Here is a 26,070-nt window from a genome sequence, read left to right as displayed (position 1 = left end):
ACATCACCCACGTATACGACTTCTGGTCTATGATCCTGCAAACAGTGCTAGGAGACTGCTGATTATAGGATTATAGAAATATATATATATATTTTTCTCCTTCTGCACTGTCTACTTAAGAACCTCTTTCATTCACAACTGTTGCTATTGATAGTATGCATATTTTGAATCAAAAACCACTCTACATTGCACTTCCTTACTGCCTAACAAACTCATCTTTTTTCCTAGAATTTAAACAGAAGGAAGAAACCACAGTGAGATGCCGGAATAATATTCAAGCCAGCATTCAAGAAGATCCATGGAACCTTCCATTGCGCATCAAAAACCTTGTTGAAATCATACAAAAATATGTGGAAGGTCTGTAAATGGGGTAAAGATTGTTATCAGTTTCAGAGGGAAGGGAGAGCTCTCATCTAAACGAGTCTAGCAGTTCAATTTTTCGTTTTTATGTCTATTTGTAATAAGGCTGTACTGCACTCTAGGGAAATACGGGTCAAACTGTCCTAAACCATTGTAGTCAGGTTGGAGTGGAATAGGCTAGCTAAATCTGATATTTACACTCCAGTGCAAAGCACTGGGAAAAGTTTCTTCATTAAGTATTAATCTGTATGTACAATTCATTTCCAATAATTCATAGTAGTTAGTAGAGCATTTAGCTTGTAAAATTCTTTCTGTATGATTAAAATGCCCATGTGAGTAAGGACTATGATAGTACAGAGAAATAGCCATGCAAGGGGTGAGGAGAGGCAAGAATTGTGGAGAATGAGAAGACGGTTAATCCAATAGAGTAAAATCTATATTGGCATTATGTTGACTTCCTTCCTTCTCTTCACTGTTTTAGATGGGAAGAATCAACTGCTTTTGGCCTTGTTAAAATGCACGGGTAAGGTGTTTTGATTTCTTGTAACACAAGATTGTACATACACGTCCCTAACAGAGATTTATGTGACTCCATGTGCATACCTCTGAGTGTTATTTCCTGAGCATTTAGCTTTAGTCTTGGCATTTTATGCTAACATTTCTTGTGCTCTGCATCTGGGACAGCCTTTTCACGCGTCTGACATCTATTCTTCAGTTTGTGTTGCTTCAATTCCTTGTAGGCTGCTGTGTCTCCTGGCTAGTCATTGATGTTGCACAAGAACTGTTTTTTCTGTCTTTTTTTTCTTTTGTACAACTCTCACTCCCAGATGGCCTTTCCTGTTTCCTTCTGTGGTGAAAACATGCAGCAAAAATGAGATGTGTTGCACAACTTTCTGTGAGAACACAGACACTGACATCTTTCCAAACAGAATGGGCAAGTTAGGGATTTAGGAGTGTGTATACTGAAATCATAGCTAGGAGCAGACTAAAAACCTAAGTGTGGAGACAGCACATAAATAAACTGTGAATGGATATCGTTATCTGCTATAATGCACTAAACTTTGTACTTGCAGATCAAATGACAGGCCTTTCCTAGGAGTGAATGAGTAGTCTCCTGTTGTGATTGAAACTTGTACTTGGTGTAGTTTTGTTTGCAAATGAGGTAATACATGACTGAAATAGGATGTCATTAATTTGCTGTGCCAGCTAGATTCTCAAGTTTTCTTAGAATGAAAATGGTAAATTAGTATGGCTCTGTTGCCTCTGCTCCTGCCAGAGCTGGTCCATGAGTCTGTCAAAACCTGCCTGCAGTGTCACCTTAGCATCCATAAAGGCTGTTATTTAATGACAACAGATGTAATGATTTCATAAGTGTCTACCTCTGCCCTATCTCCTGCAGCATTTTCCCTAATATCCTCTGGAAAGAATGGAAGAGCAGATGGCACTGAAGAGGTTATGCCAGCTTTGTGGAGATTGGCTTTTCCCTAGCTCTGAGGACAGAAATTTCTGTGCTCTCTTTGCCTTACCTGGGAAGTACAGAGCACTGCTGGAAGGACTGGTTGCCTTTAAATTGAAGATATGGCCCTGCGCCTGGAGTGTATCAGTTAGGACACCATGCTCAGTGCTTCGTAGAAACTTTAAAGATTCAAAGCTTCTGAATGGTGTCTTCAGCTTCTTTCTCTGTGGAACACTGCCTTGGCAATGACAGACTGCTGTACTGTTGAAGGAGCCCAGGGTGCCTGGGAAGGAGCTCCTCACTTATTCATGTTTGTCTTTGGCCTGCAATCCCCTTAAGTGTGACGAGGTTGCTTGGACCAGAATGTGGCTGCCTGGCAGCTGGACTGGAAGCAAAATCCTCCCAAGAAACAGAAACCAATTGGTAGCCTATGGGCTGGCCCAGTTAAAGCATTAAGCATATAGGGAGCCCATGAAATACAGGTAGATGAGGGGAAGATGAATCTCTAATAGCTCAGAAGAGAAGCAGTGACAGAGATCCTCTTTCATTAATTCTCTTGCTTCTTTAAACATAAAAAGAAAGGAATCAGTCTAGATATGGCACGAAGGAGTTCTTCCCAGAAGAAGGAGCATGCAGATGGCAAATGTAAAACAAAGAGCCAAGTGGCCTAGAAAATTTTTGGCAAAGTTTTCCCAGCAATGCTGTTTTTATTTCTACACCCAGGTCACACAGCAAGATGTTATCTGTTACAACTATGTAAAGCTACAGCAGAAGCTAAATATCTCACACATACATAGAAACTGCCTCTTTGGCAATGAGATAAAAGAAGTATTCTCATGACTTGTTTGTGTGTCTCTCCTTCTCTTGCAGATACTGAGCTACAGCTGAGGCGAGATTCCATCTTCTGCCAATCTCTTGTGGCTGCTATTTGCACCTTTTCAGAGCAGTTACTGGCTGCTCTCAACTATCGATACAACAACAATGGGGAATATGAAGAGAGCAGCAGAGACGCCAGTAGAAAATGGCTGGAACAGATAGCAGCCACTGGTGTTTTATTAAACTACCAGTCCCTGCTCTCCCCTGCTGTGGTAAGATGAAGAGTTATGGCACCCTGGGGTCTGTTCACATTTGCATGTATGCTTCTCTGCCATTCACAGCACAGCCAGTGCTAGCAGCGTGTTGAAACTGATGACAGCAATCTCAGGAGACTCCCACTCTGACAACCATGTCCCACTATTTTCTATATCCCATTATTTCCTTCTCCTCACAAATACTGGACTCGTCGTTACACCAGAGCCTTTTGGAATCAGGCTGTCCTTATGTTAGGAGTGACCTTGTAGCATTTAGGGAGGGTTTACTGCTCACTGTTGATGAGGCATGGGTGGCCTGCCCTCTTCTGGTGGAATGATGCATATCAACAATTAGGTAGAAAAGTTGGGAATACTTCGTCTGGAGTTCCAAACAGAAAACTCTAGAGTTATGTTCACATTGACCTCTTTTGCAGGCTAGATAGACTGAAATCTCTCTGACACACTCCCATTGTGCTGTGATTTGAGCTTAAGCTACAGACACCATGTCTAAAGAGGAGAAGGTGCACCTATAGCAGACAAGCTGCAGTAAATGTAAAAATGTACAGAAAAAGGGAGGATAAGAAAGGCAAATTATTATTACTTTACAGAAATGTTTTGAACATTGCAAACATAATATGTTGAGCATGCTTTTTAAAAATAATCCAAACCATATGCAACTGTATTATTATTTTACGTTGCATGGAATAAATTTATTTCACAGTAACCAATAAGCCTTTCTTCTATTTGTAGATACGAGATAAAGTTTGGAAAAATAGACCCCTTCAAAACTATTCAGTCTTTAAACCTCTGTACTCCCTGTGGATCATGTCAAACGACATCTAAGCAAAGGACAGCTGTGTTTGTATCACAAAGCTAAAAAGCCACCAGTAATTAATTAATTGGTGGGGAGTTTGTGGGAATCTGTATTCTGCACTAAGTCTCCTGAACTAAAGCATGCCAGCAGCAACTATACTGTCCTGTTATTGATCTCTTCCTGGCAGATAGTCACCTATTTATATCTGGTTCTTTGCCCTACAGAAGGAGGAGCGCACCATGCTGGAAGACATCCAGGTCACTCTGACAGAACTGGACAAAGTTGCCTTCTATTTCAAGCAGCTGGATGAAAGTCTTGTAGCAAGTGAGTACACTGAGTTTCTTTTAAACTCTTTTTTTCCTGTTTGTTTTGTGGATTACCATCCTCCATGATTATAAATCTAACAGACCACGTCAGGCCTGGAGAGCATTGAGCAGCAAGCCTCAGTGACTTGGAGCTATGGTCATTGCCACAGCACCTTACCTATGTGACATTTACAGGTGTTTATAATTCTCACTACTTCACTACCAACAGTGTAAGGAATGTCCCTCACTAGCTCACGTCTTCTGTGTCACCCTACCAACTCTCTTTCCATGTTTACTGGCTACAGTATGCCAAAAAAAACAAGATGGGATTTTGATTGTCAGCCATGTTTTTTGTATCACTATGCTTTAGAAGATGCAGCCAGCATGATATTTCAGAACTTATTTTCTCTCAATAAAGCCTCTCCCTTATTAATTTGATGGTGGAGATGTGACACGTTAGTAGATGTTCTAACAAACTCAGGCAGCAATGGTTACAAATTTCTCCCACTGTGGTAATGCAGCAAGTGTTTTATCTTTATGTTTATTTCTGCAGATACTCATGTCTTCTACCACATCGAAGGAAGTCGTCAGGCCTTGAAGGTTATCTTTTATCTTGACAGCTACTACTTCTCCAAATTGCCTTCTCGGTTTCAGAATGGAGGAAGCTTGAAACTACACACGGTGCTATTTACAAAAGGTGTCTACAAAAAGCTTTCTTAGAAAAATAAGCTGATGATAGCGAAAGATTCAAAATAAAGAGTGGCCATTGAACTCTTAACAAAATGGAGCTGAAAATTACAGATATTTAAGAAGCAGGTGGTTCTATTCTGGGACACTCCTAGGGGGTGTTAGAGATTTGAATAAGACACAGTCATGAGAACATTCTGTGCCTGCTTGGGGCTTTTTTTATGCCTTCCTCTAAAGCTTCAGGTCATAAAGACATATTGGGCTGTGCGTGGGCAATCTGATCTAGTATGGTACCAGGAGCTGCTCCCAAGCTATAGGCAAGTCTTTTTAGAAGCATGTGCTGTGACAGAGTTGTCCAGACTGGAATTGAAGAAATAATGACTAGATAAGCAAACATTCACACCAAAATTATATTAATGGGCAGTAGTTAGCCTTGACATGATCCAACAGTCATTTGCAAAGCAGTGAAATGATGCAGAGATAAATAAATAAAAGCTTACTAAAATGTTATTATTTATATTTAAAACATAATAAAACATTTTCTCTGTTAGCTCTAGAGAGTATGGAGGGGCAATCACAACCAGCTGGTTTATCTCTAGAAGAACTTCCACAGCAAATTAATGGTCAATCTCTAGAAAAAGTGCAGCAATACTACCGTAAACTCAGGTATTTCATACTTCTCCTTTACCTTAAAATATGTCGAAAAGAGTGCTCATTGCTAAAGATGTTAAAACTAATGAAAAAAATCCCACTCCTGTTGATTTCCTGTACAAATATGATTCTTGGAGATCCCCATTGTGTAAGAAACCCAATAATTTTCTTCCCACAGCTAAGCTTGTTCTGAAGCACTGCACTGTACAGGATGAAATTCCTATCTGATTTGACTTCAGAAGTTTGAGCAGAACTTAAATTAATAAGGTGTTTCAGGAATATTTCAGTACAGACTATACGAGTTTCGGCAACAAAATGCTTCAGTAAGAAAGCACATCTTGAAGTACAAGACTTCTCTCACAGTCTTTTCAGAAGTTTTACATAAGTACACATACGTGCTTGAAATGAAACTTGCTGACTAATGTAGTTCTTGCTGGTCTTTTTGCAGGACATTTTATCTAGAAAGGTCAAACTTGCCCACTGATTCTAATACTACCGCAGTGAAGATTGACCAGGTATTGTTGTTTTGTTACTGGTTTTATTTCTACATCAGTTGGTCTCTTAAACCTCAGTCATGTGATAGCCATAAAGCAGGCCTGTACAAACCCAAATATAATTTAAAAGAATTCCCTGCCCTGAAGAAATGCTGTGAATTTCTTTGGGGCTTTTCTTTGAAGAAAAGCGTGGGTAACTGGAGTTAACACAAGCCCTCTAACTTAGGCTCTGTTTATCTCCTTCTAAATGGGGTATCTGATGTTAGACAGAATGAATTCATTCTTCTCTCTCAGAGATGTATAAAAAATGAGCAAATATTCACTTTAGAAATTAAACTTTATTCACAGTTATAGAAGGAAACACCAGGACCATAGTGCTTCCCAGCATCTCAGCTAGAGGCAGTCTAACCGGGGCAGGTGATATGGGAATATTTGCACATAAGGCACTAAGTATTACTGCAGTGAAAACAAATCATCTTTGCCATTTTAATGTACATTGTCAGTTATCTCAGTGATCTGTGATAATTGCAAAAAATTGGCCCACATCTAAGTCATAATTTGTATTTTTTCACTTTCAAATATTCATTATTGTGCAGCAGTCACTTGTGTAGTGATACTATGTCTGGAGACAGGATAAATAACTGTAAATTTACAATTGAAAGAGTACAGGTGCCACTGATGTTTTTGTTATTCTTGTTGCTTTGTTTAGCTTATTCGTCCCATTAATGCAATGGATGAGCTTTGCAGGCTGATGAAGTCCTTCATTAACACAAAACCCACCCCATCAGGATACTCCAGCAGTAACACATCAGGAGCTGGCCTGCTACCTATATCTTCTGAGCTCTGTTACCGACTTGGAGCCTGTCAGATTACCATGTGTGGCACTGGCATGCAGAGGTGAGATTTTGAAAACAGAAGTGTTAGTGCTGCAATGCAAGTGTTTGTCTTTTCTCGAGACTTTAGCAATATATTTGATTCAGTTTAAATCAACAGCAAGGTAGATGTTAAGGGACTATAATGTTGATGTAGATATGTTATGTAGGGTGAGACATAAATAGTTCTGTTAATAATTAGTTTGGGCACATAAACTTTGTTTCAGTGCGTCAACCAATGCCATTCACTAAATGAGTTCATTGCATATATACAGAAATTGCATATACAGAAAGTAGTGCAGAAGAGCAGTGAAATATACCTCATAGTAACATTGCTGGAGACTTGAACGTGTGCAGGAAGCAAGTGTAAAGAGACTGAAAATTCAGGACTAAAGCTCATTTTATAGTTTTTAAGTGGAAAAAGCAAAGTAATAGATACAAAAAAGCTAGTTAATAGAATCCATACTTAATAAATAAGTGTCCTATGCTTTCCTCTATATACGTTTTTAAATACGATCGATGATTTCGTATCACTTGTTCCCATGTTCAGAAGTACATTAAGTGTGTCCCTGGAGCAAGCAGCCATACTGGCTCGAAGTCATGGACTTTTGCCCAAGTGTATCATGCAAGCTACAGACATCATGCGAAAGCAAGTAAGTATTAGGACCTGTGTGTTGACTGCAAGCTACTACCTTTATTCCAGTAGCATTCCAGTAATAGTAAAAACACCTATTTATTTCAGCATGGCATTGTATTTTGTTCACTACGAACTCATATGGCCAATCTGTTACTAGTGTCTGAACAGCTACCCATCTCTGACACAACAAATCAACGTTTGCATGTACAGCCATTTACAGCAATTATATGCCTCAGTATGCATTATTCAAAGTATGTGCCTTGATGGTTAGAAAGTAGAGACTAGCTAGGATACTTAAGACAATTTCTGCATGTACAAAAATCAAAAGTCTCAATCAGTGTTAAATTGTAGAAACTCCCTAGTGGTAGACAACAGTGCTTGTAAAGTGCTTTGGGATTAATTTTATCTTTTCAGTAAACACAGATGACTAATGTATCTACCAACAGATTCCAGCTTTTTTAAAAGTAGTTAATGGATTCTCAGATAGAAAACACATTCCTATTACGTTATTATCCCCTAAGGATCAGATCCTTTATCAGTATCATCAGTACCATAAATTCTTTGTTTCTTTAGGGACCAAGGGTTGAAATCTCTGCCAAGAATCTGAAAGTGATGGACCAAATGCCGCAGTGTGCACCTCGGTGGGTTGTTATATATTCTGCATGTTATCTGAAATGCTTGTTTTATGTTTCTGTAATAACTGTGCAGATCCTGTTGGAACCAAAGATCTCCTTAGTAGTAATAGCAGGAAAAAAAAAATCACATTCTCCTTTCTCACTGTACTATATTAAGTGCAGTGTAGCTTAATAAGCTCAGCCTGTTACAATTTGCATATCATTAACTTCAAATGTTTCTGCATTTTCAAAAAAAAAACAAAAACACACAAAAACATTACTGAAGAAAAAGAAGGGTCTTTTTCAGACCATTGCTATGAGCTGATATTGCTAGTGATTGACAGCCATCTGTGGAATGCTGAGAGAGAAAAATTCCTGAATGACAAATCTGACAGCTGATATGCAAAGACAATTCATAAGTCAGTACTTTGGCTACAGTCCTATTGTGTGCTTAAAATATCTTGACTGCTTGTTTATGGAAGAACAGATTTCAGAGAATCATAGAATTATCCAGGTTAAAGGACTTTTCCAAGACTGTCAGAGAGAAAAGAATATTCTTTAATCACAGAATGATAGAATTACTCAGGCTGGAAGGGACCTGAAGGATCATCAAGTCCAACCGCAGCCTAACCATAGCACCCTAACAGCCCTCTGCTAAATCAGATCTCCGGGCACCACATCCAAACGGCTCTTAAACACATCCAGGGACGGTGACTCAACCACCTCCCTGGGGAGCCTATTCCAATGTTTAACCACCCTTTCTGTAAAGAAGTGTTTCCTAACGTCCAACCTAAACTTACCTATAAATAAACTATAATACAGCATTTCCATACAATGGTCCTAAACCATTGTGATGACTGTTTTATCACAGTTTGTAGAAATAGAGAATAGAGAAACTTCTGCTTTTGCTCTTGTTAATGCCATTTTTTACATGAAGCACACAGAACAGTTTCAGCATGCAGGAATCTGCATCAGAAAAGATCCCGTGAAGTCTTTGCAATCCCTTCAGATAGAGCTGTCTGCTATTCAAAATACCCCTGGGAAATTATTTTAAACTTTAGAGACTGTGATGACATTTAGTGTAACAGCATGGCTTTGGTTTGTTTTCTCAGAGCCTTTAAAGTGAAAAATATTTGGTGTTTGTAACCTTGTCTTTCTGTTGTAATTGTTATTTTGAAAAAGAATTAAGAAAATAGTGAGGTTTGGCTCCTGTGCCACTACTTTTGCATCAGCTGTTAGCAGTGTGGTTATTTTGCCTTGTTAATGACCTACATTACTTTGGTTCCATTTTAATGACCATAACAACATGCTGTGTATAAAAATGAACAGCTTTGCAAACAAATAAGAGACATTTACACTTTAAATTCCAGGACCATTCGCTTGGATTATTTCAGGGTAATGAAGTTCAGATACACCTGTCCCTCCTGGGTTCCACTGTTGTAATTTGAAATAAAACTGAGCAAAGTCAAAGGGAGACCTAGTGAATTGTTAATTCTCAGTATACATTTCCTAGCATTCAGCTTGTAAAGCAAACTCTGTAATAGCAGTCTTGAAAGAGAAGTTGTAAAAGACCCATTTACTACGCTGTATTTAAATAGAACAGGAAGAAAAAAAAAAAGAAAGCGTTACTGAAGACCCAAATTGGGCCAAAGGTAAAAAGGAGTGATACAGTGTCTCACATAGTATTTAAACAATTATAATAAATATTTTAGTTAATAAAACACTTTTATATTTGCAATTATGAAAAATAAAAATAGTGGTATTCCTGCTATTGGGTTGCATCTAAGGCTTGCAGAATGACAAAGGAGAAGCTAGCTTTTATATGCTATGCCAGTAACTTTGTTATCTTTCTTACGTTTCATACCATGCTCTTAATCTGCTTTAAAGACTCTACAGGCTGTGCCAGCCACCTACAGATGGGGATTTATAAACGTGACAGAGGCACCTACGTTGTGGCACAACTAAAACACGCACCAACAAGCAGCCCTGTCTGAGGACCCATGCTAACCAACGCTATGGCACTGAAACAAGAGAGGAGGAGACTGCTTTTGCAGGAGATGAACCTGCTGGCCCCAGGCACCAGGAATCTGCCTCTGAAGCCCTGCAGCACATGCAGGGATTCTTGTATTTCTTTGAGCTCTTGAAGAAATTCTTGAAACAAACCCCACAGAACTAAGATGGGCGCTACTGCCATTGGTAGATGCCTGGAACAGTGACAGTTATGCAGCAAGAAAGTGCAGTTTTATTGATACTGTTTGTGCTGCCACTTAAAAGCTGTGGACTTGAAGATTTGGGTTGGTTGAGAAAACCCAGGATGACACCTCTGTCTCTCCCTGTACTGTATCTGGCATCCATTTAATTGCCAGCATAATTTTGGTCAGTGGCCTTGAACAGTAGCTTCATAAACACCACTTAGTAATGTACTGACCTGCACTTTGGATCAACAAATAGCACAATCAATGGCTAATTCAGATGCAAGCAAAAAGAATTTCTACTGGAGTCATTTTCCATTTCAGCCCAGTGAGAACCAATCTCTCTATGCTGCAGAGTATACATTCCATAATACTTCTTACCATTACTTCATTTTACTTACTGTAGCTTCAGGTTTGGGATTAACTCTTTTTACTAATGCCCTGTTATGTACTCTGGAAATACAGTAATAATTAAGGGGAGAGATTGGAGTGAAAGATTTGAAAGCAAACTTTACAAAGGAAAAATACAGTCTTAGAATCTGATTATTTGAACAGATGTAGTTTTAAAAACCCGGTCAGAAGAACTATACTTATTTATGTGGAGTGGAATATGTGTTTTGGATCATGTTATTATATATACAAGATTTAAATAAAAACTATATTGTTTAAAATGGGACCAATATGCTGGCAATTACACAGCTACTCCCAGTTTACTGAAAAGAAATCTACATTATTTAAAATCGTTCAATATTTAAGTAGTCTTTAATACAGTTATTAAAATGTATTAGGGATGCTTTTAAGTTAAAAGAAAAAAAGGAATCATGTATATAATGTACTTTATTTTTTCTTGTTTGAAAAATTGTTTCCCATCCTGTCAGTATTATCCTAAGCACAGTAATTTTTTCCAAATTACTGGCTGAAACTCACGAAACACAGCAGCAGTCTCAGGACAGAAATAGTGATATTTTAGAGTGAGTGCCTTAATACGACCACCCATCCGTAACAAATTTGTAGCAGGTGTCAGCAGGACAGTGTGCAGGACATTCACCATTCCTTTGTTTCTCCACAGTCTCATTATAAAGAGTTAATTGTTACGAAATCCAGAAGCGCTTTGCAGTGATGTATATTCTAGAAAATAAAGGTTTGGGATTTTTTATTTGTGAGATTGTTTGTTTTTCAGCTGGCTTAATTTTATTAACAAAACCCAAGCAACTGAAATCTAAAATTAGAGTCTTTCAAGGTGGATATTGAGTTCTTTCACATTTTCTAATCTATACATCAGCACAAAACAGCTGAGGCCAAGTTTGAGGACACAAATTCTCTGTCCTGTCTCTGGATTTTTGAATTATTTTTTTCTTGCCTCTCAGACTACAATAATTTGGGATAAGGGACGTCTTTGTTTAAATTTCTCACTTTTAATATTTCCTCTGACCTACAGTAACCTGTTACAGGGAACCAAGGCAGCCCAGCATTAGCCAGCTATCAGATAGAGGGGACTTTACTAGAGTAGCCATTCTGTACTGCAGTAAGATGAACAAAGCATTATTTCAATGCACTTTCTCTCTTTTTTCCTTTTTTTTTCCCTTCACTTTTGCAAGAGTTACTCACACCACTTGCCGTTTGAAGAAAAAATGGATGTTTCTTTACTGAATCATCAACTTAAAATATACTTAGTATTAATCTAACTAAGAACTGTAGGAACACCCAAATGTAAAAAGAACACTTACAAACTCAGATCCTTGCTTTGCCTACAGCAGCTCTGTGCAGCAGAACTGCAGCAGTTTCTATAGCCTGGTGAGGATCGTTGCCCTCAGTTATGCAGTCATTGTAGACATTGGAGATGCACAGAAGAGCATTTAAGGGCATTTACACTGTGCGCTGTTTTACGTTGAAATGTACATGTTATTCTCATTGAAAACAATAGCATTTTTATTATTAAAAGTTGATTTATATTATAAATCATGAGGATATTATCTTATTTTTCTCTTCTACCCCTTGTTTCTTTAGTGCTTTAAGTTCTGTTTAACGGTTTCAGTTCCATCTGATATTTGTAGGGAGCTATGAGAGGTCAGAAGTTTGACCTATAAAGGAAAAGTTGCTTTTGACATCAGCTTGAGCAGGCAGTGTAATGCTCAACTCTTCGTTTGTGCAGTGTGGGCTACAGATGTGGTTTCACTGCAGATTTCATATTGAAGTAGGAAAGAAAACCTGTTTTGATGCTGTAAAATTGCAATGTGGGAATTCAGAGCTGAAAAAAAAAGAATTCAAGTGGGGAAAAAAGAAGGCAGTGCAAAAAAGGACCTGCAAGTTAGAAGAGTGAATTAGGTCTGCAGAATTTCTGTGGCTAAAAGCAAAGAATGAATCAGGTTTGCCACAACCAAGTAAGTGGGGATTTCAGAGATCTGAAGCATCTGATATGTTGCCATGTGAAAAAAACTCCATTGAGATGGAGAAAATGGAAACTCAGTGTGAGGTGTGTAAGCAGCTGGCTAAAGGAAAGAAGGAAAGACCGAAAAGAAAGTGGGGGCTGGGTGGCAGTTGCAATTGGAATTTCTTGTCTATCAGTCCTGCAACTGAATAGGGTTAACTTTTTCATGAATCACTGAAACACAGCTACTACAAGCCTGGGATTGATGTGAAGTTGAGAAGCACTGATCTAGAGAAGGTTCAGGATACACACAAAAAAATTCCTACAAGACTTGGAAGAGAAGTTTGAATGAGATAAGATGTTACAGTACAAATAGTAGCTCATGCAGATGAAAATTAAAGTATTTTGCTATATTTCTTGTTAATGGACAACAAAACAAGCCCGGTTGTAGAGTTTGTCACAAGATGACTCGGATTCAATCTGATAGTCATAAAAGCTCACCTGCACCCCACGGCAGATTTCCTATTGGGAACCACTAAAGCCACTGTGCAAAGGCCTGATGGGCTCCTGCCAGACAGCTGTGCACAGTTACAGACACCAAATGGTTAAGTGAAAGTGCAGTAGCTAGATGAGAAAACACTGAAATGCCATCAGTAAAATGGATAAAATTCTCCAAGACGCAACTAGAGGAACTTAGGCTAAAAAGGCATCAAGACACAAGTGTATCTGATGCCTTTATAAGAAAGTAATCATAAGAAAAGATAATTTAAAAATACAGCCACAAGGAGCACAAGCAATTAGAGAGAGCTATTGGCTGAAAATTGTTCTGAACATTAGAAAAACTCTTCTTACAATCAGGTGCTGACCAAAAAAAACCCACATATACAAAAAAAAAAAACAAAAAACAACAAAACAAACAAACCAACAACAACCAACCAACATAAAGCAAAAGAAAGCCCCACCACTTTTACCAAGCTGTTTATAAAGCTCATAAAGAACTGTAAGCAGTAGTGCCTACACTAACAGGAGAATCTCTGCAGGAGACAAGGCAGCCTTTCCCACTGCAGCTGTGTTTGGCTGCACAAGCTGTGTTTGTCTATGACAGAAGATGGAAATAGTTCCTGCTCTGCCCCGTTTTGTCCATGGCATCTGCAAAGCAGAAAGCTGTTTTTCAAAACCAGGCCTAGCTATCTTTCAGCATTACACGTTTTCATATTCCACTATTCATTTACAGACTGAATTACTAGGACTTATAGATAAGAAGCCATAGGTTCAGACAAGTGTCTTGCATTTTCTTTCAGAATAAAGAAACACTGAAAAACAAAAAAACACCTCGACATGGGCTTTGGCAAATCCTTTCATCACATTTTCTTATCAGTAAATAGTGCTAGACAGCTCACTTAGCAGTATTCGGGAATATTCTGAGCCCCAATTGTCTTATGGTTCTAAAGTGATTTGAAGATATGAAACAATAGGTGATGATAATAAGAATTTCAATTCTATTTCAAAATAATTTGAAACGCTCCTACTTTCTTAGCAGCACATACAGTACAGTCCCAGCCATAATATGCAGCATTATAAATACCAGGTGCAGCTTCTAAGCATTTGGCCATTATTGAGTTATAGAAGGGCAAAAAAAGAACAACAAAGAGCTTATGACCTCGGCTTCTTCACAAAAGCATAGCACGTAGGCTAACTCATAAAGTATCAGAGATTAATGAAATTAATCCAGTATATTGTGTAGCACTGCAGTGATAGAATATATGTTCAAATAAATGAGATAAATGCTCAGGAATTATTCACCTTAATGGGGAAGAAAGGCTTTCCAACAATGAATTTTTCCTTCTTTGTAGAGTGAGAACCCTGGCTTTGATGAGCACCATTGCCACACCACTGGGGTCCCATCCTTCTCTATGCATAAATCCATATTTTCCTGTTCAATAACATGGTGTAGTAGCAGTTTTGATGGTGCTGTCACAGCATTGCTACGCTACATTACTAGAAGAGGCTTTCTGTTTAATAGAAACAAAAGGAATCCTAGTGTCCTTAAGACATGGGTTTGAGTGCTCTGTCTTAATGTGCCCAATTTCTTTTGCTCTACTGAGCAATTCACTTTTCTCCTGTTTGGGGAGAGAACCAGGTAACTAACTATTGTCACCGGCATTGTAAAGAGTCAAAGAAGAACTGTAAACTGTTTGGAAAAGTGACAGCGCTGTACATATATACTGTAGAAACAGAAAGCTAGATAGAAAAAAAAGATAAAGAATGTAAGGATACATATAGAAACCTCTTAGAACAACAAGTTTGCTTTTCATGATTAGCCTTTCACAGATGTTTTTAGATGAGCTAAGACTCTTCTAGAAAATGAAAATCATGGCACTAATCCAATGCCCTAGAACACATATGTCCTTGAAGATGACAAAGGACTTTTGAAAGACCTTTAATTTTTACACTTTTCACAAAACACAGGATGGCTGCACTACTCTGACTATAGATTAGACCAGATTTAAAAGGCTTTTGAAAGTAAACTGGTGAGCAACTATAGGAGCACAAAAAGGATTGCTACAGCATTCCCACATTTACAGCTCATTTTGCACCTGAGATCAATTACCTCATCTAGGCAGGGAGGGCAATGCTGAAATGACACAAGTTGTACAGTATGCTTCTGCATAAAGCACACCTTTACACGGTTTTAGGAAAGTGTTCCAGAGATGATATTTTTATACCAGTTTATAGGACTGGCATTTTCAAATATTTTGTAAAGAGAAAAAAAATGTACAGAATATTTTAGAGTTGTTTTCCAATTCTGTTCGAGGGATTTTAGTATACTAATAGTTTTATATTTTTCTTCGTGTTCTGTATTCTTAACTAAACACATGTATCCTGCATTAAGATAAAAGTCTTAATATAATTTGTTCAACTTTTTGTGTTGTATCGTCAAATCCAATGTTGTCATTTTAGTATTACTCTTGTGTGTGTTTGGTATATTTTATGCTCTGTGTCCATCAGAGTTGAAATATCTTAATGATGGACACGGGTGGTCACAATGATGGATCTTCTATCAGAAAGGATTCCAAGCACTCCTTTTGGGTTCGGAAGGTTGAAAGATAGCTAAATGAGGGACATTTCTATTGGGTTTTTAAAATTTCTGGGGTTATTGCTATTTAAGCAGAACCTTTTGGACTTCACACAGTGAGAAAGTAAATGGAAAACTGTATTTTAAGATCAAGTCCATTTTGTTTTATGGGACATGGAACAATTAAAAAAGCTCTATCCTGCTGTATGTGAACTGCATTGTGTCTCTGTAGGTCATAGATTAAAGAACTAAGTCCCTTTCCCTTGTTCTGAAAAAAGAGAGACAAAAATTGGAGCCAAGAAATGCATTGCTGCCATTAATCCCCCCAATTGAGAATGTAAAATTTCCTTTGAGTATGAGAACAACCCTGAGTCTCCTTGCTGAGTATTAAACTCAAATTTGCATTCAGAACATCAAAGTTGGTGACAAAATATATTATTTCCGTGGTGTATGCATGGCACTAAATGCATAGTAAGAGGAAATTCTGGACAGCCAGCCAGACTTTACCAATCAACCTATTTTACTCCTAAATGCCTTCTGCCTCTGATCTACTTAGATTGCTAATGCTCTGCTATCTCTAGCACAGGAACTCTTGTCATTTTCCAGTCTATCCAGGGCCTTGCATTTAGGCAGACATTCTATTCACTGGAAGTCTAACTGAAGAAATTAAATATCCATGTCTGAAAGGATTCAATAGCTTTCCAATAAAAAAAAGAGGATAACACAAGAGTTAACTCACTCATGTTTCTGATCAACATACAACCCTCTCTTCATAGCAATAAAGAGAAACACTGTCAAATGAGAAATTCAAAACCCATTGTATCCTGCACATCCTTTGTGGTGGAAAATAAAATTGTTTTGTTCTGTTATTTGCATTAGCAAATTTCTTACATTCTGGAAGCCTAGTAGCCTGAATGTTATGAGGCAAGCACAAGATTTTAGTATTTAACATTGGTTTGAAGAATGGTTTTATTTCCACTGCACTTGCAAGAAAATATATGACACTGGAACAGAAACCAAAGAGAAGCAAACTATGTCAACATGCCAAAGATAGAAGCAATAAATAATGAGCTACTGTCCAAAGCAGTATTTTATGCTGGAGAAAAATGACAGCTATCAAAGAATGAGGAAGTTGATACAGACCTCCCCTATTTCCCTGACAAATTATGCAGAGATGTGTGGTCACTCCTCCAGTTTTTAGAGAAGTATAATGTTTCATAGGTTGTTTTAGAGAAAAAGCCTACATAGGAAGAAAAGGAAAATCAGAAAAATAAATAAGCATTAGGAATTCAAGTTAAGAAACAGCTTAGTATGGATCACACACAGAATTAATCTTACCCTGAAGTAATCTTACAGATCTGCATTAAGACTCCTCCAATGTTCCTCAACATCAGAGCCCTCTCTGTTTTTTCATCTATACTTTACTGGCATCGGTTTTTATGAATTTCCTGTTCTTTTCCCTGGTGAATTTGACCAGCTTACTCTACAGCCTGCTTTCTCATTCAATCCTAGTCACCTGGGCAATCGGCTGGTCACCGGAGAAGGAATTAACTGCTTGCTTACTGGAAATCAATTAAGATGTCTGCATTTTTTTTCATGTTACTGTTCAGCAGGGACAGAGAGGCAGGGACTGTGACTCTGCCAGTTCTTTGCCTTACAAGTCTTAGCAGCACACTCAGTGGCTTAGATTCATAAGCTGTCTTGAACAAAGAACAAATATTAACAGAGAACCTTCAGAATTAGAACTTCTAATAGTAGTACCAGTTCTAACTGCACCTATGGCTAGCGCTGAAGTGATGTGAAGGAAAAGCTACCTGTAACAGTGGTTCATCAGGAGGCATGTTGCTGCTGCTGAAAATGCCAAAGGGCAATGCTAAAGGCCTGCCAACCAACTGTGCTGTGCTTGCTGTCTGCTCTCAGCTCAACAGCTGCTGTAATCACCAACAGGGAGACAGCTGCAGCCCAACCAGATCAGAACTAGGACACCCCAGAGACACGCTTCCAAATTTCCTCTACAAGGAGAACCAGATTTTAAATCTGCCAGGCTGGAGATGCCCATCTGTTGTAAGCACTGGTATACAAGAAGAAATTCTGGGAAGAAGACAATTATACTTCTCGTCTTCACCCTGTTTCTACCTGGACACTACATCATGCTAGACAGATTTTTGCTACAGATGATATATGGCCTTAATCTTCAGTGTTTCTACATTTTTATTGTTGCTCTGTGCTCATAAAAGGCTGGGAGTATTCTTCAGTGTTTTAGTTGTTTTCATCTTACTAATAGCTTTCTATTAAAATAAAGGTCTATCTGTCTTGCATAGAATTGCTCTGTTTTACACTGACAATTCCACCAATGCATCACACTTCTGCTTCTTCAACAGAGGAAGACACTCTAGGAACCTAGCTCATACACTGGTCTCTATACAGATACAATAAAATAATTCGGGCAGAGAAAGATGATGTTTGGACATTAGGTTTGCTGTACTGTGTGTTTAAGGTTGTATTTTTAGTTATATTGTCCTTTTCCCAATGTCTTGTGAAGACTGACAGCATTCTAAGATCAGTACAAAATAACATCCTCTGTATGGAGCAAAAAAGAGTAAAAAATTACCTTTTTGTTGGTTTTTCTTCACAAAAGAAATGACTCCTTTTTAAAACTGTAGCTCTGTTGAGTTTTGATAGCAGAGGCTACATCCAGTTCTTTGATTAAAATGTGTTCTCTGTGGAAGAGAAGAACAAGAAGGGTAAAACTGGGAAGAGTGAAAATGTAGATGGAACATCAAGAAACATTCCTAAGTGTAGAACTGATAGAATGTTGGTACAATCCCTTAGGAGCAGTTCTGACCATTTGAATCTTACAAAGCATGCAGTTTGAGAGACCACAAATGAGCTATGAAATTCCTAAAGGAACACACAGTGAAATCTTAGGTTGTGCTGTACATTAGATAATGATCATAATAATTCCACTGGAGCTTAAAATCTACTGTGAGAAAAATTACTGCCATATTAATGTGACTTCTTGTAATATATCACATAGGACCACTTAGCCACCGGGTTTCACAGTTACAACAGAAAGCAGCCCTTTCCCAAAGGGAGCCACAATCCAAAACTCAATCTTTTTTTGAAGAGCATTGTACTCAGTGCATAACAAAGGAGGATTGTTAGCCTAGACGAGCTAGTCAAACTACTCCACCACCCAGAAAAATAAAGCTACACCTACCGAAACTCAATCCTGAACATACTGCTAAGACTATGAAGTCAATTTCTGATTTGACTGGAAAGAAAGCAATGAAACTCCCAATTCTAACGCTTCTGAACTGATTTTAACTGTTTCCTATCCTGCAGCAGTTTGTCTCGGCAAAGCTGTTTACTTTAGGTCAGTTCGTGCGCAGCTCCCTACTGCTGGTAATTAAAGGTAGTTAGCAGCTCCCTGGCTGCAGACAGCTGTGTTACAGCCGCTCCTTTAGTCACAAGCAGAGGAACTGCTCTGCTGCTGAGCAGGCAGCATTTTCTAAATGGAAGCTCCCTTGGAGCTCCTTCACAGTCCCTGGTAGCCACGATTCACTGCTTGAAAAATGCTTCTGCATGCCAAAATTATGACTCATTTTGCAAGATGTCAATTAATGCCCTGCAGAGTCTGGAAGAAAAAAAAAAAAAAGTCAATTTTTAATGAATTAGAATTAAAATTAGTAATTAATGTTTGAATCAAGTGATTATTTTCTTGATCCTGCTTAAAATTAAATTTGGCTATAAGCACTTCGAAGGCAATGAGCAAGGAATCATTATTATTTAATCAGGTTTAAATTACTTACATAATTACCTACATGAGTGACGTATTTTCATCTCAAGATAATTCAAAATAATTAGTATGGCTTTATCGCAAATTTAATGTGCAAAAACCTAACTCAGATTAGCAGTGCTTGAATACTTGCTTTTTTTGGGGATGGAACTTATCTGCAAATTATTGCACCAAAGTTAATGAAGCTATCATACAAATACATTGTGTGGAAAGTGATTTGGAAAGGATGCCTCATTTATCTGATTCCACATGAACCCAGCTCTGGTTTATTTTTATTAAAGTTTTGTGAAATAATAAGCAACTTTACAGCCAATACAACAACTATTGTGTCTTGCTGGAAGAAATAACAAACCTTGGGCCTTGTTTCTATTACCTATTTGGTGTAAATAAGGGTAGTTTCCATATATTCAGTGGAATCACTATGCTAACCCCAGATTTTCATATGCTAAAGTAAAAATCTTCAGTTTTTTAAACAGCATGGACCAAACACTGACTGAAAGATCGAATTCCTGACTGTGTACACAGAACTTCACAAATCACAACTCCCTAACAGACTTTCTTTACGTACGAGGAAGAAAATTAGGAAAGAATCCAAAGTATTTTTACCTTTTCAAGCAAACACACTTTTTAAAAGGCAATTTGATTGCCTTTTAAAGGAATTTTAGATGGTGATAAATCAGAGGAGCCAGTATAGTATCATTAGCCAGAAGTGCTTTATAGATCACATTTATTCAAATTTCCCATTATAGAATTCCACTAGGGTTCTGAGATGCAGCCTAGACCATGGCTGTGGTTAGCTTATTTTTATAAAGAGGAGATAATTACAAAGTTCAGAACAGAAGTTTCCCAACTGTTCATTATCTGTGGGGTTTTCACACCTCCATACAACAAACAATCCTTATGTGCCAACATATTCCTCCACATTTAGCAGCCAGTGATTGCCTCAGCTCAATCTCACAGTGGAATGAAGATCTTTCACTGGGGATCTATCTGATTACTGGACCTGGAAGGGACTCCCAGATCCTCGTGTGCATGGCTGTCACCTCTGGGCTGCCTTCATGCCCTCCAGGTATCTGGTTCCCCTCTGACTGTACTTTCAGACTAACTTGCAATAATCTTGAAATATCTTCACAATGTCCCTATAAAGCAGGAAGTACTGTTTATCCACTGTACAGATGGAAAATGAGAACAGGCTCTGAGATAAAATTCTAACTGAAATGACTGCGTTAAAATCTGCTGAAAGATGAATGGTAAGTGGTAGTTTTCACATAGGATAAGGGTTACCAGCAATGCATTTCTTGGATCTGCGTTGGGTTCTGCCAGGACTTGCTCATCAATGGTTTGAAAAGATGAACAGGGGTAAGAGACTTGAAATTTCACAAGAATGAGCAGCAGATGTGATTAAATGGGAACTAAAATTCAACATCAGTAAATGCATAGTACTGGTCACATGAAAAAAAATAAATTAGATATGGGAAGTGTGAGGTCAGCGTTTCAATTTGATACGCAAGCTGTAAAAAATCTCCCAGTACGTCTGCTCCCTTCTCTAGAAACATTAGCTGTGAGCTCAGAGGCAATCATAGTGAAACTAGAACAACAGAATTGTTGGGGAATAGCAGAAATTCTTATTAATTCCATGGAACACTAGTCCTCATAAGTCTTAAATACTACAGGAATTATCCTTATGGTTTAGGCCTCCAAATGTTCCTGAAGAATCTAGAGAATCTGCAAACAAGCATTACACTGCATAAAATAAACCCTTTTCATGGGAGCCTCGCCTTCCTCTGCCACTGAACCTTCCTTTAAAATTGCACTGCCTGCTCCTCCTCCCTCCTCTCCATACATCCCCCAAAAAGCTTCCCGTTGGGTAGCTCCTGGCTTCTCCCTCTTTCAAGTGATATATTGATATATATATATTTCCTTTAGTTCATTGTTTTGGTTTGGTTTGCTTTCCCATAAAAACAAATCAGAAATACTGTTTAGAATCTGCCACAACTATCAAGACCTGGTCTCAGAGTGATGAAAAAATGCTACGTATGTTTAGCTTCATTCCTCATTAGTAGATAGTTTTTCTTTGTGGATACTTGTAGAATTATAAAATATATGAAATCTCATGGAAATATCAGTATTTAGCAGCAGCAAGAGAAAATCCTGCTGGCTTCAAGTGAAGTAACTGGCTTTTTTTCAGACATGAAAGTATGCAGGTGGAAAGAGTTAACAAGTAGCCATGAATTGCAAAACCACAATACCAATTAAGTATGCTGCTTCTTGATAAAGGTTCCAGGCAAATTCCCAAATTTCCAAGCAGCTCCAGAATTAAAGTTACAATTTCAGCCTAGCTCTGTTAGCAATCCATAGTAATAACAGAGGCTGCACAGTTATGTGGGGGATTTAAATATAGAGAAATAAATGACATGACTGTGTTAAGGCAGCAAAGGAGGGAGCAAGATTCCTCTCTTCCCCAGACTGACGCTTTCCTTGCTGGGCCAAGCCACCTTGCTCACAGCACTCAGAAGTCCCCACTGGTCAGCACACAGTCCCTCAGGCTTTTCTTCTCCCAGAATAGCCAAGTACCAGCTAGCAATTAAAATTGTGTAAGTTCTTATTGCAGTTCAAAATATACTTCTGGATTCTTGTTCAGGGAAAGTCATAAAATGGCAAGTGCGTTTTGCCAAATGAATTCTGTATTAGATGTGAATCTGAAATTTGCATCATCAGACTTTGCAGAAAGGCAGGGAGTGAGGAATTAAAACTAAAAAAGCAGTTACGCAAAGAAATACTAAATGTCTCTTTACAACTATGCTGCCCATATATAAAGTTGAAAGGACAACACATTAAGAGTTCTAGCCTATGTTTTCAGTGCTGCCCGGGGTAGTTGGAATCCCTAAAGAAAGAAAAGAAGTAAATTCTGTTAGCTTCTCTGGGTAAATTGCCTGTTCTTGTTGGTAAGACACTGAAGCTAATCCATTATATTCAAAAGAATAATCCATACAGCTATATATACACATATATAGTAATGAACTTTCCAAAACAAATGCACATATAGAACTCAGCTTTTCTCTGTAGGAAGGGCAGAAAAAGTTCCAGCAGGCACTGTATGGCAAAACAGGTGAGTTAGCTTTAACTGCCTTAAACTGCTGCTCCCAGCGTCATTCTTACTGCAGCTGAGTGGCACTCAAACAGATGTGAACTTGTTTCTAACCTTTGAAAGCCAAAGGAAATGAAGTCTCCTCCTCCAAATGAATTTTCCCACTTATTAGTATGAGTAAGAAGCAAACATGCCAGCAATGACAGGAAATTGTTTTTAGAAAGCTATTTCTGATCGATAGTACTGAATGATAGCTATTAAGAGTGATTATTAAATATGAATTTCAACGTTCATATCTTTTTGCACATTATGCCATTCATGTGATTTACTGCATAATATCCCCAGTTATATTATTTTTTTCCCCCCATTGCTCATCTGGCGAAACCACAGATGATGGACTGCTGGAGAGACTCCCCACAACTAGCTTCAAACATGCTCAGCCTCATTAGTTTTAGACATACCGGCTCATAAAAATCTTCAAACATACTGAGAGGTTCCATGCGTGTCTCAAAACTAATACACACAGCAAATGGCAATCTGTGTAAAATTGCAAAATCCCTCAAAATAGATTTAAAAGACCTCTATTCCTACTCCTGTCACATTATTACAACAGGATGACTCGAATGCATTCAGAGTGGTATCACCAGAAAAGGAGGTTGATGCTGGTGGGTGCTGAAATGTAATGTCTTTTCCATACACTCCAGTTACATTAAAGTGACAAAGGTTTGGGATCATCAAACTATTCGGTTATCAACTGGCCTTCAGACAGACAGCATTTGTTTCGAGGTTCTCCCTCTAACCCTGTGTTCCATTAAACTCACTGCAGTTACCAGTCAGAACAAATTGCTTTTTGGAAGATTAACTAAGTTAGATGGTAAGGCTAAGTGCACAATCTATTCTCTCTTCCCAATCACTTACAGTTCATCAGCTCCTGTAATAAAAGATGAGAACATTAAAAGTCTCAGAAGGAGCAGAGCTAAAAGGGCACATCGTGTTTTAATCACTTGATTTTTTTTTCCCCCTTTCCACAAAATATTGAAGAACACGGGACTGTCAAAGAGAAGACTGAGACTTCCTTTGGTTCCCCAATTGAAAAAAACCACAAACGTAAGAGATAAGAACTTCACAGCACCCTCTGAAGATGCCTTTTTTCCTGTCAAATTCAGCTGAAGAATGATTATTTGAAATAAAAATTAAAATCATGCTGATGAATCAATCTTTAATCAACAATCCCATCAACAAATGAATCCACCAACAGAGGATTTAAAAAGCCTAATTTTTTCTATAATGTATTCCCACTGAAAACAGAGAAAGTATACTCAGTAAGGGGAGAGAATTTGGTTCCCTGCATTCTGATCATCCTGTATACAGCTTTTTCAACTCTGCAGTGAATACTGCAGTATGATTTCATTTGAGCTGCCATAGAACAAAGATGAAAATATGCCAGACAGAAAAATAACTGTTTTTTTTCTTATTTATATTTTCTTTGCAATCTTTTATCTTATATGGAAGACTTTTTCAATAAAAACTTTTGCAGAACCATAAAACATCATCACTCCATACACATGAGAGGGAGAAGGGATAGGTTGGCGTTTCCTGCAACAGCCTGAACCACTTAAATGCTCAGCTCAGTTTAGTATTCCCCTAAACAAAACTTATACAGAAACCAACAGATTTCTGCCCATTTAATTGGGATCCCTGAAAATCCCTTAATTTGATTCTAGATACTGCTTGGCAAAGTAGTTGATGTATGAAACACAAGATCAAATGTGTTGGCTGCCTAACGAAGAGCAAGGGTACATGGTGTACATGGAGAGACAGTGCTGCAGCCAAAAGAAGAGGCCCTGCTGTATGGCTCCTGCCCCGTTCTGTGCCAGCTTTGGCACTCATTAGACTTTTCTGGGAGCTTATTCAACGTGCTAACTCAGCAGAAAGCCATTTATCCTTTCACTGGTGTGTTTCCTGCTCAGTTAGCAAGCTGAATCAGCTCTCAGCAAGGTTCAGTGCATCAGTACTGTGTGACAGAACAGCACTGAGTAAGGAGCAGGCTGTCCTCTGTCCTCCTTCCAGCAGCAACAAGCTATTGTATCAGCTTCCCTGTGTTGGGCAACCTCACTCAGAGGTACTTCAGTAAGATCTGCTAGTGACCTTTCTGGAATCTGGACACAGATGTTGTACCAAAGAGAAGAGTTTCCTGGGGCCAGCTGATGGATGCAGCCATAGACGCTACCTTGTGATGAAGGCTGCTGGCAGCTAAGGACATTTTCCTTGCCAGGGGCTCACCATTGCCTCTCTGCTGTGGCTCAGGGCCCAAGGCTGAACCAACAGTTCATGAAAACATTTCTCATCCGCTCCACTGTAAAGCTTGCGGCCTCCCCACTTATCCCATCACTGGATGCTGTTTGGTGAGCTTGGCTGAAGTTGTGACAATACGTACAGTGAGCACAAAGCTAACTGATGCTACCAGCTCTGCTTGTGTAGGCAGAGAAGCCTCCACCTAATGCAGAGAGAAAACTGTGTGGTGGTATTTGTCATCTGCACAGAGATCACAGCCTTCAGTTTTATACGTGGGAGAGGAGAGGGGAATGCTGAAAGGAGAGAAAGGAGGAGAGATGAGGGAAAGGGATGTTCAGCAGAGTGAAGGACCCTGTGGAAAGATTATAGGAACATGACTTCTCTTTCCATAGAAAGGACATTGTGGAGCCCCGTAACATTTAGAGATTTAGTAAAGTATAGCCTTGACAGTAAGCTTTAAGGATGAAAACCATCAGGATAAAAATCATTCCTGTCTTCACTGGTTTCAACCTTTGAACAAGAGAAAAGCAGGGTGCTATAGAACAGAACAGGAAAACAAGTATAACCTTCTTTCACTGACTTCCAGCTCAGCAAGATTGACAAGCGTTGTTTTGAAGTGAGTTTAAAGATCAATTACTAGGTTAGAAGTGAAATCTTTTGCAAACTCTATAATTGATGAGCTCCAAAGAGTTCTTTTGTTAGTCGCACCACATCAGATCAGAACAAATCTTTAGATGCTGCCAGTGAACCAGAAAGCAGCAAGAGGATTTCACAGAGGGAAAAGAATAATCTTATGAGTCTCTGAAATGAGTGCCCTGCTGGTCTGCTGAATGTGGGTGAAAGCCACGATTAAGTCTGCTCCCATTTCTACTTTGCTGTTGTCAGGCTGTATATCAAAGACAGATCAAAACCTTAATCTGCATTCATCTTGCTCAGCTATTCAAGCTAATAATAGTAAAAAAAATCTTAGTGGGGTCAGGTTTGATTTCTTCTAAATGAATTTCCTGGTGATAGGCTCTAAAATCGTCTGTTCTGCTGCATTTGTTTTTTCCTGCATTATGGAACATTTGGCTAATACACATGATATAAACATGTTCATCTTCGGGGCATAACAAAATGCACCAAGATCATTTATTTACTAGAAATAGTTAATGGGATGAGCAGAGGCCTGCTGAGCATGTGAAAGAATGCCCATAAATTACCCTGTGCTTTTTAAGAAGCAAGAACATGAAAACCACTAAACACAAAGCCCTTTATCCTGAAATTCCCATATTTTACATGAGGAGGATGAA

The 26,070-nt window shown here is 38.5% G+C and overlaps 2 protein-coding genes across 4 annotated transcripts in view; one reads left to right on the top strand and one right to left on the bottom strand.

The window, feature by feature from the left end:
- The window catches only part of PREX1 (phosphatidylinositol-3,4,5-trisphosphate dependent Rac exchange factor 1), a 147,666-nt gene extending 136,351 nt beyond the window's left edge, over positions 1 to 11,315 (top strand). For all 3 annotated transcript variants that reach the window (XM_085241960.1, XM_085241959.1, XM_085241958.1), the window contains exons 30-40: positions 229 to 357; positions 842 to 883; positions 2,687 to 2,904; positions 3,925 to 4,024; positions 4,559 to 4,702; positions 5,244 to 5,358; positions 5,792 to 5,858; positions 6,547 to 6,734; positions 7,260 to 7,362; positions 7,920 to 7,987; positions 9,848 to 11,315. In XM_085241960.1, the coding sequence (XP_085098086.1) occupies positions 229 to 357; positions 842 to 883; positions 2,687 to 2,904; positions 3,925 to 4,024; positions 4,559 to 4,702; positions 5,244 to 5,358; positions 5,792 to 5,858; positions 6,547 to 6,734; positions 7,260 to 7,362; positions 7,920 to 7,987; positions 9,848 to 9,890 (1,217 nt within the window). In that variant the 3' untranslated portion in view covers positions 9,891 to 11,315. The remainder of the gene's footprint in view (positions 1 to 228; positions 358 to 841; positions 884 to 2,686; positions 2,905 to 3,924; positions 4,025 to 4,558; positions 4,703 to 5,243; positions 5,359 to 5,791; positions 5,859 to 6,546; positions 6,735 to 7,259; positions 7,363 to 7,919; positions 7,988 to 9,847) is intronic.
- Positions 1 to 26,070, bottom strand: part of LOC109370775 (uncharacterized) — a 268,116-nt gene that overhangs the window by 63,750 nt on the left and 178,296 nt on the right. The window contains exon 7 of the mRNA XM_085241852.1: positions 18,208 to 18,316. The gene's annotated coding sequence lies outside the window, so the exon portion shown is untranslated. The remainder of the gene's footprint in view (positions 1 to 18,207; positions 18,317 to 26,070) is intronic.

Source organism: Meleagris gallopavo, chromosome 22, assembly GCF_905368555.1.
Source record: "Meleagris gallopavo chromosome 22, MGAL_WU_HG_1.1, whole genome shotgun sequence".
In the NCBI taxonomy this organism is placed as follows: domain Eukaryota; kingdom Metazoa; phylum Chordata; class Aves; order Galliformes; family Phasianidae; genus Meleagris; species Meleagris gallopavo.
This window is presented reverse-complemented; position numbering and strand designations above follow the sequence as displayed.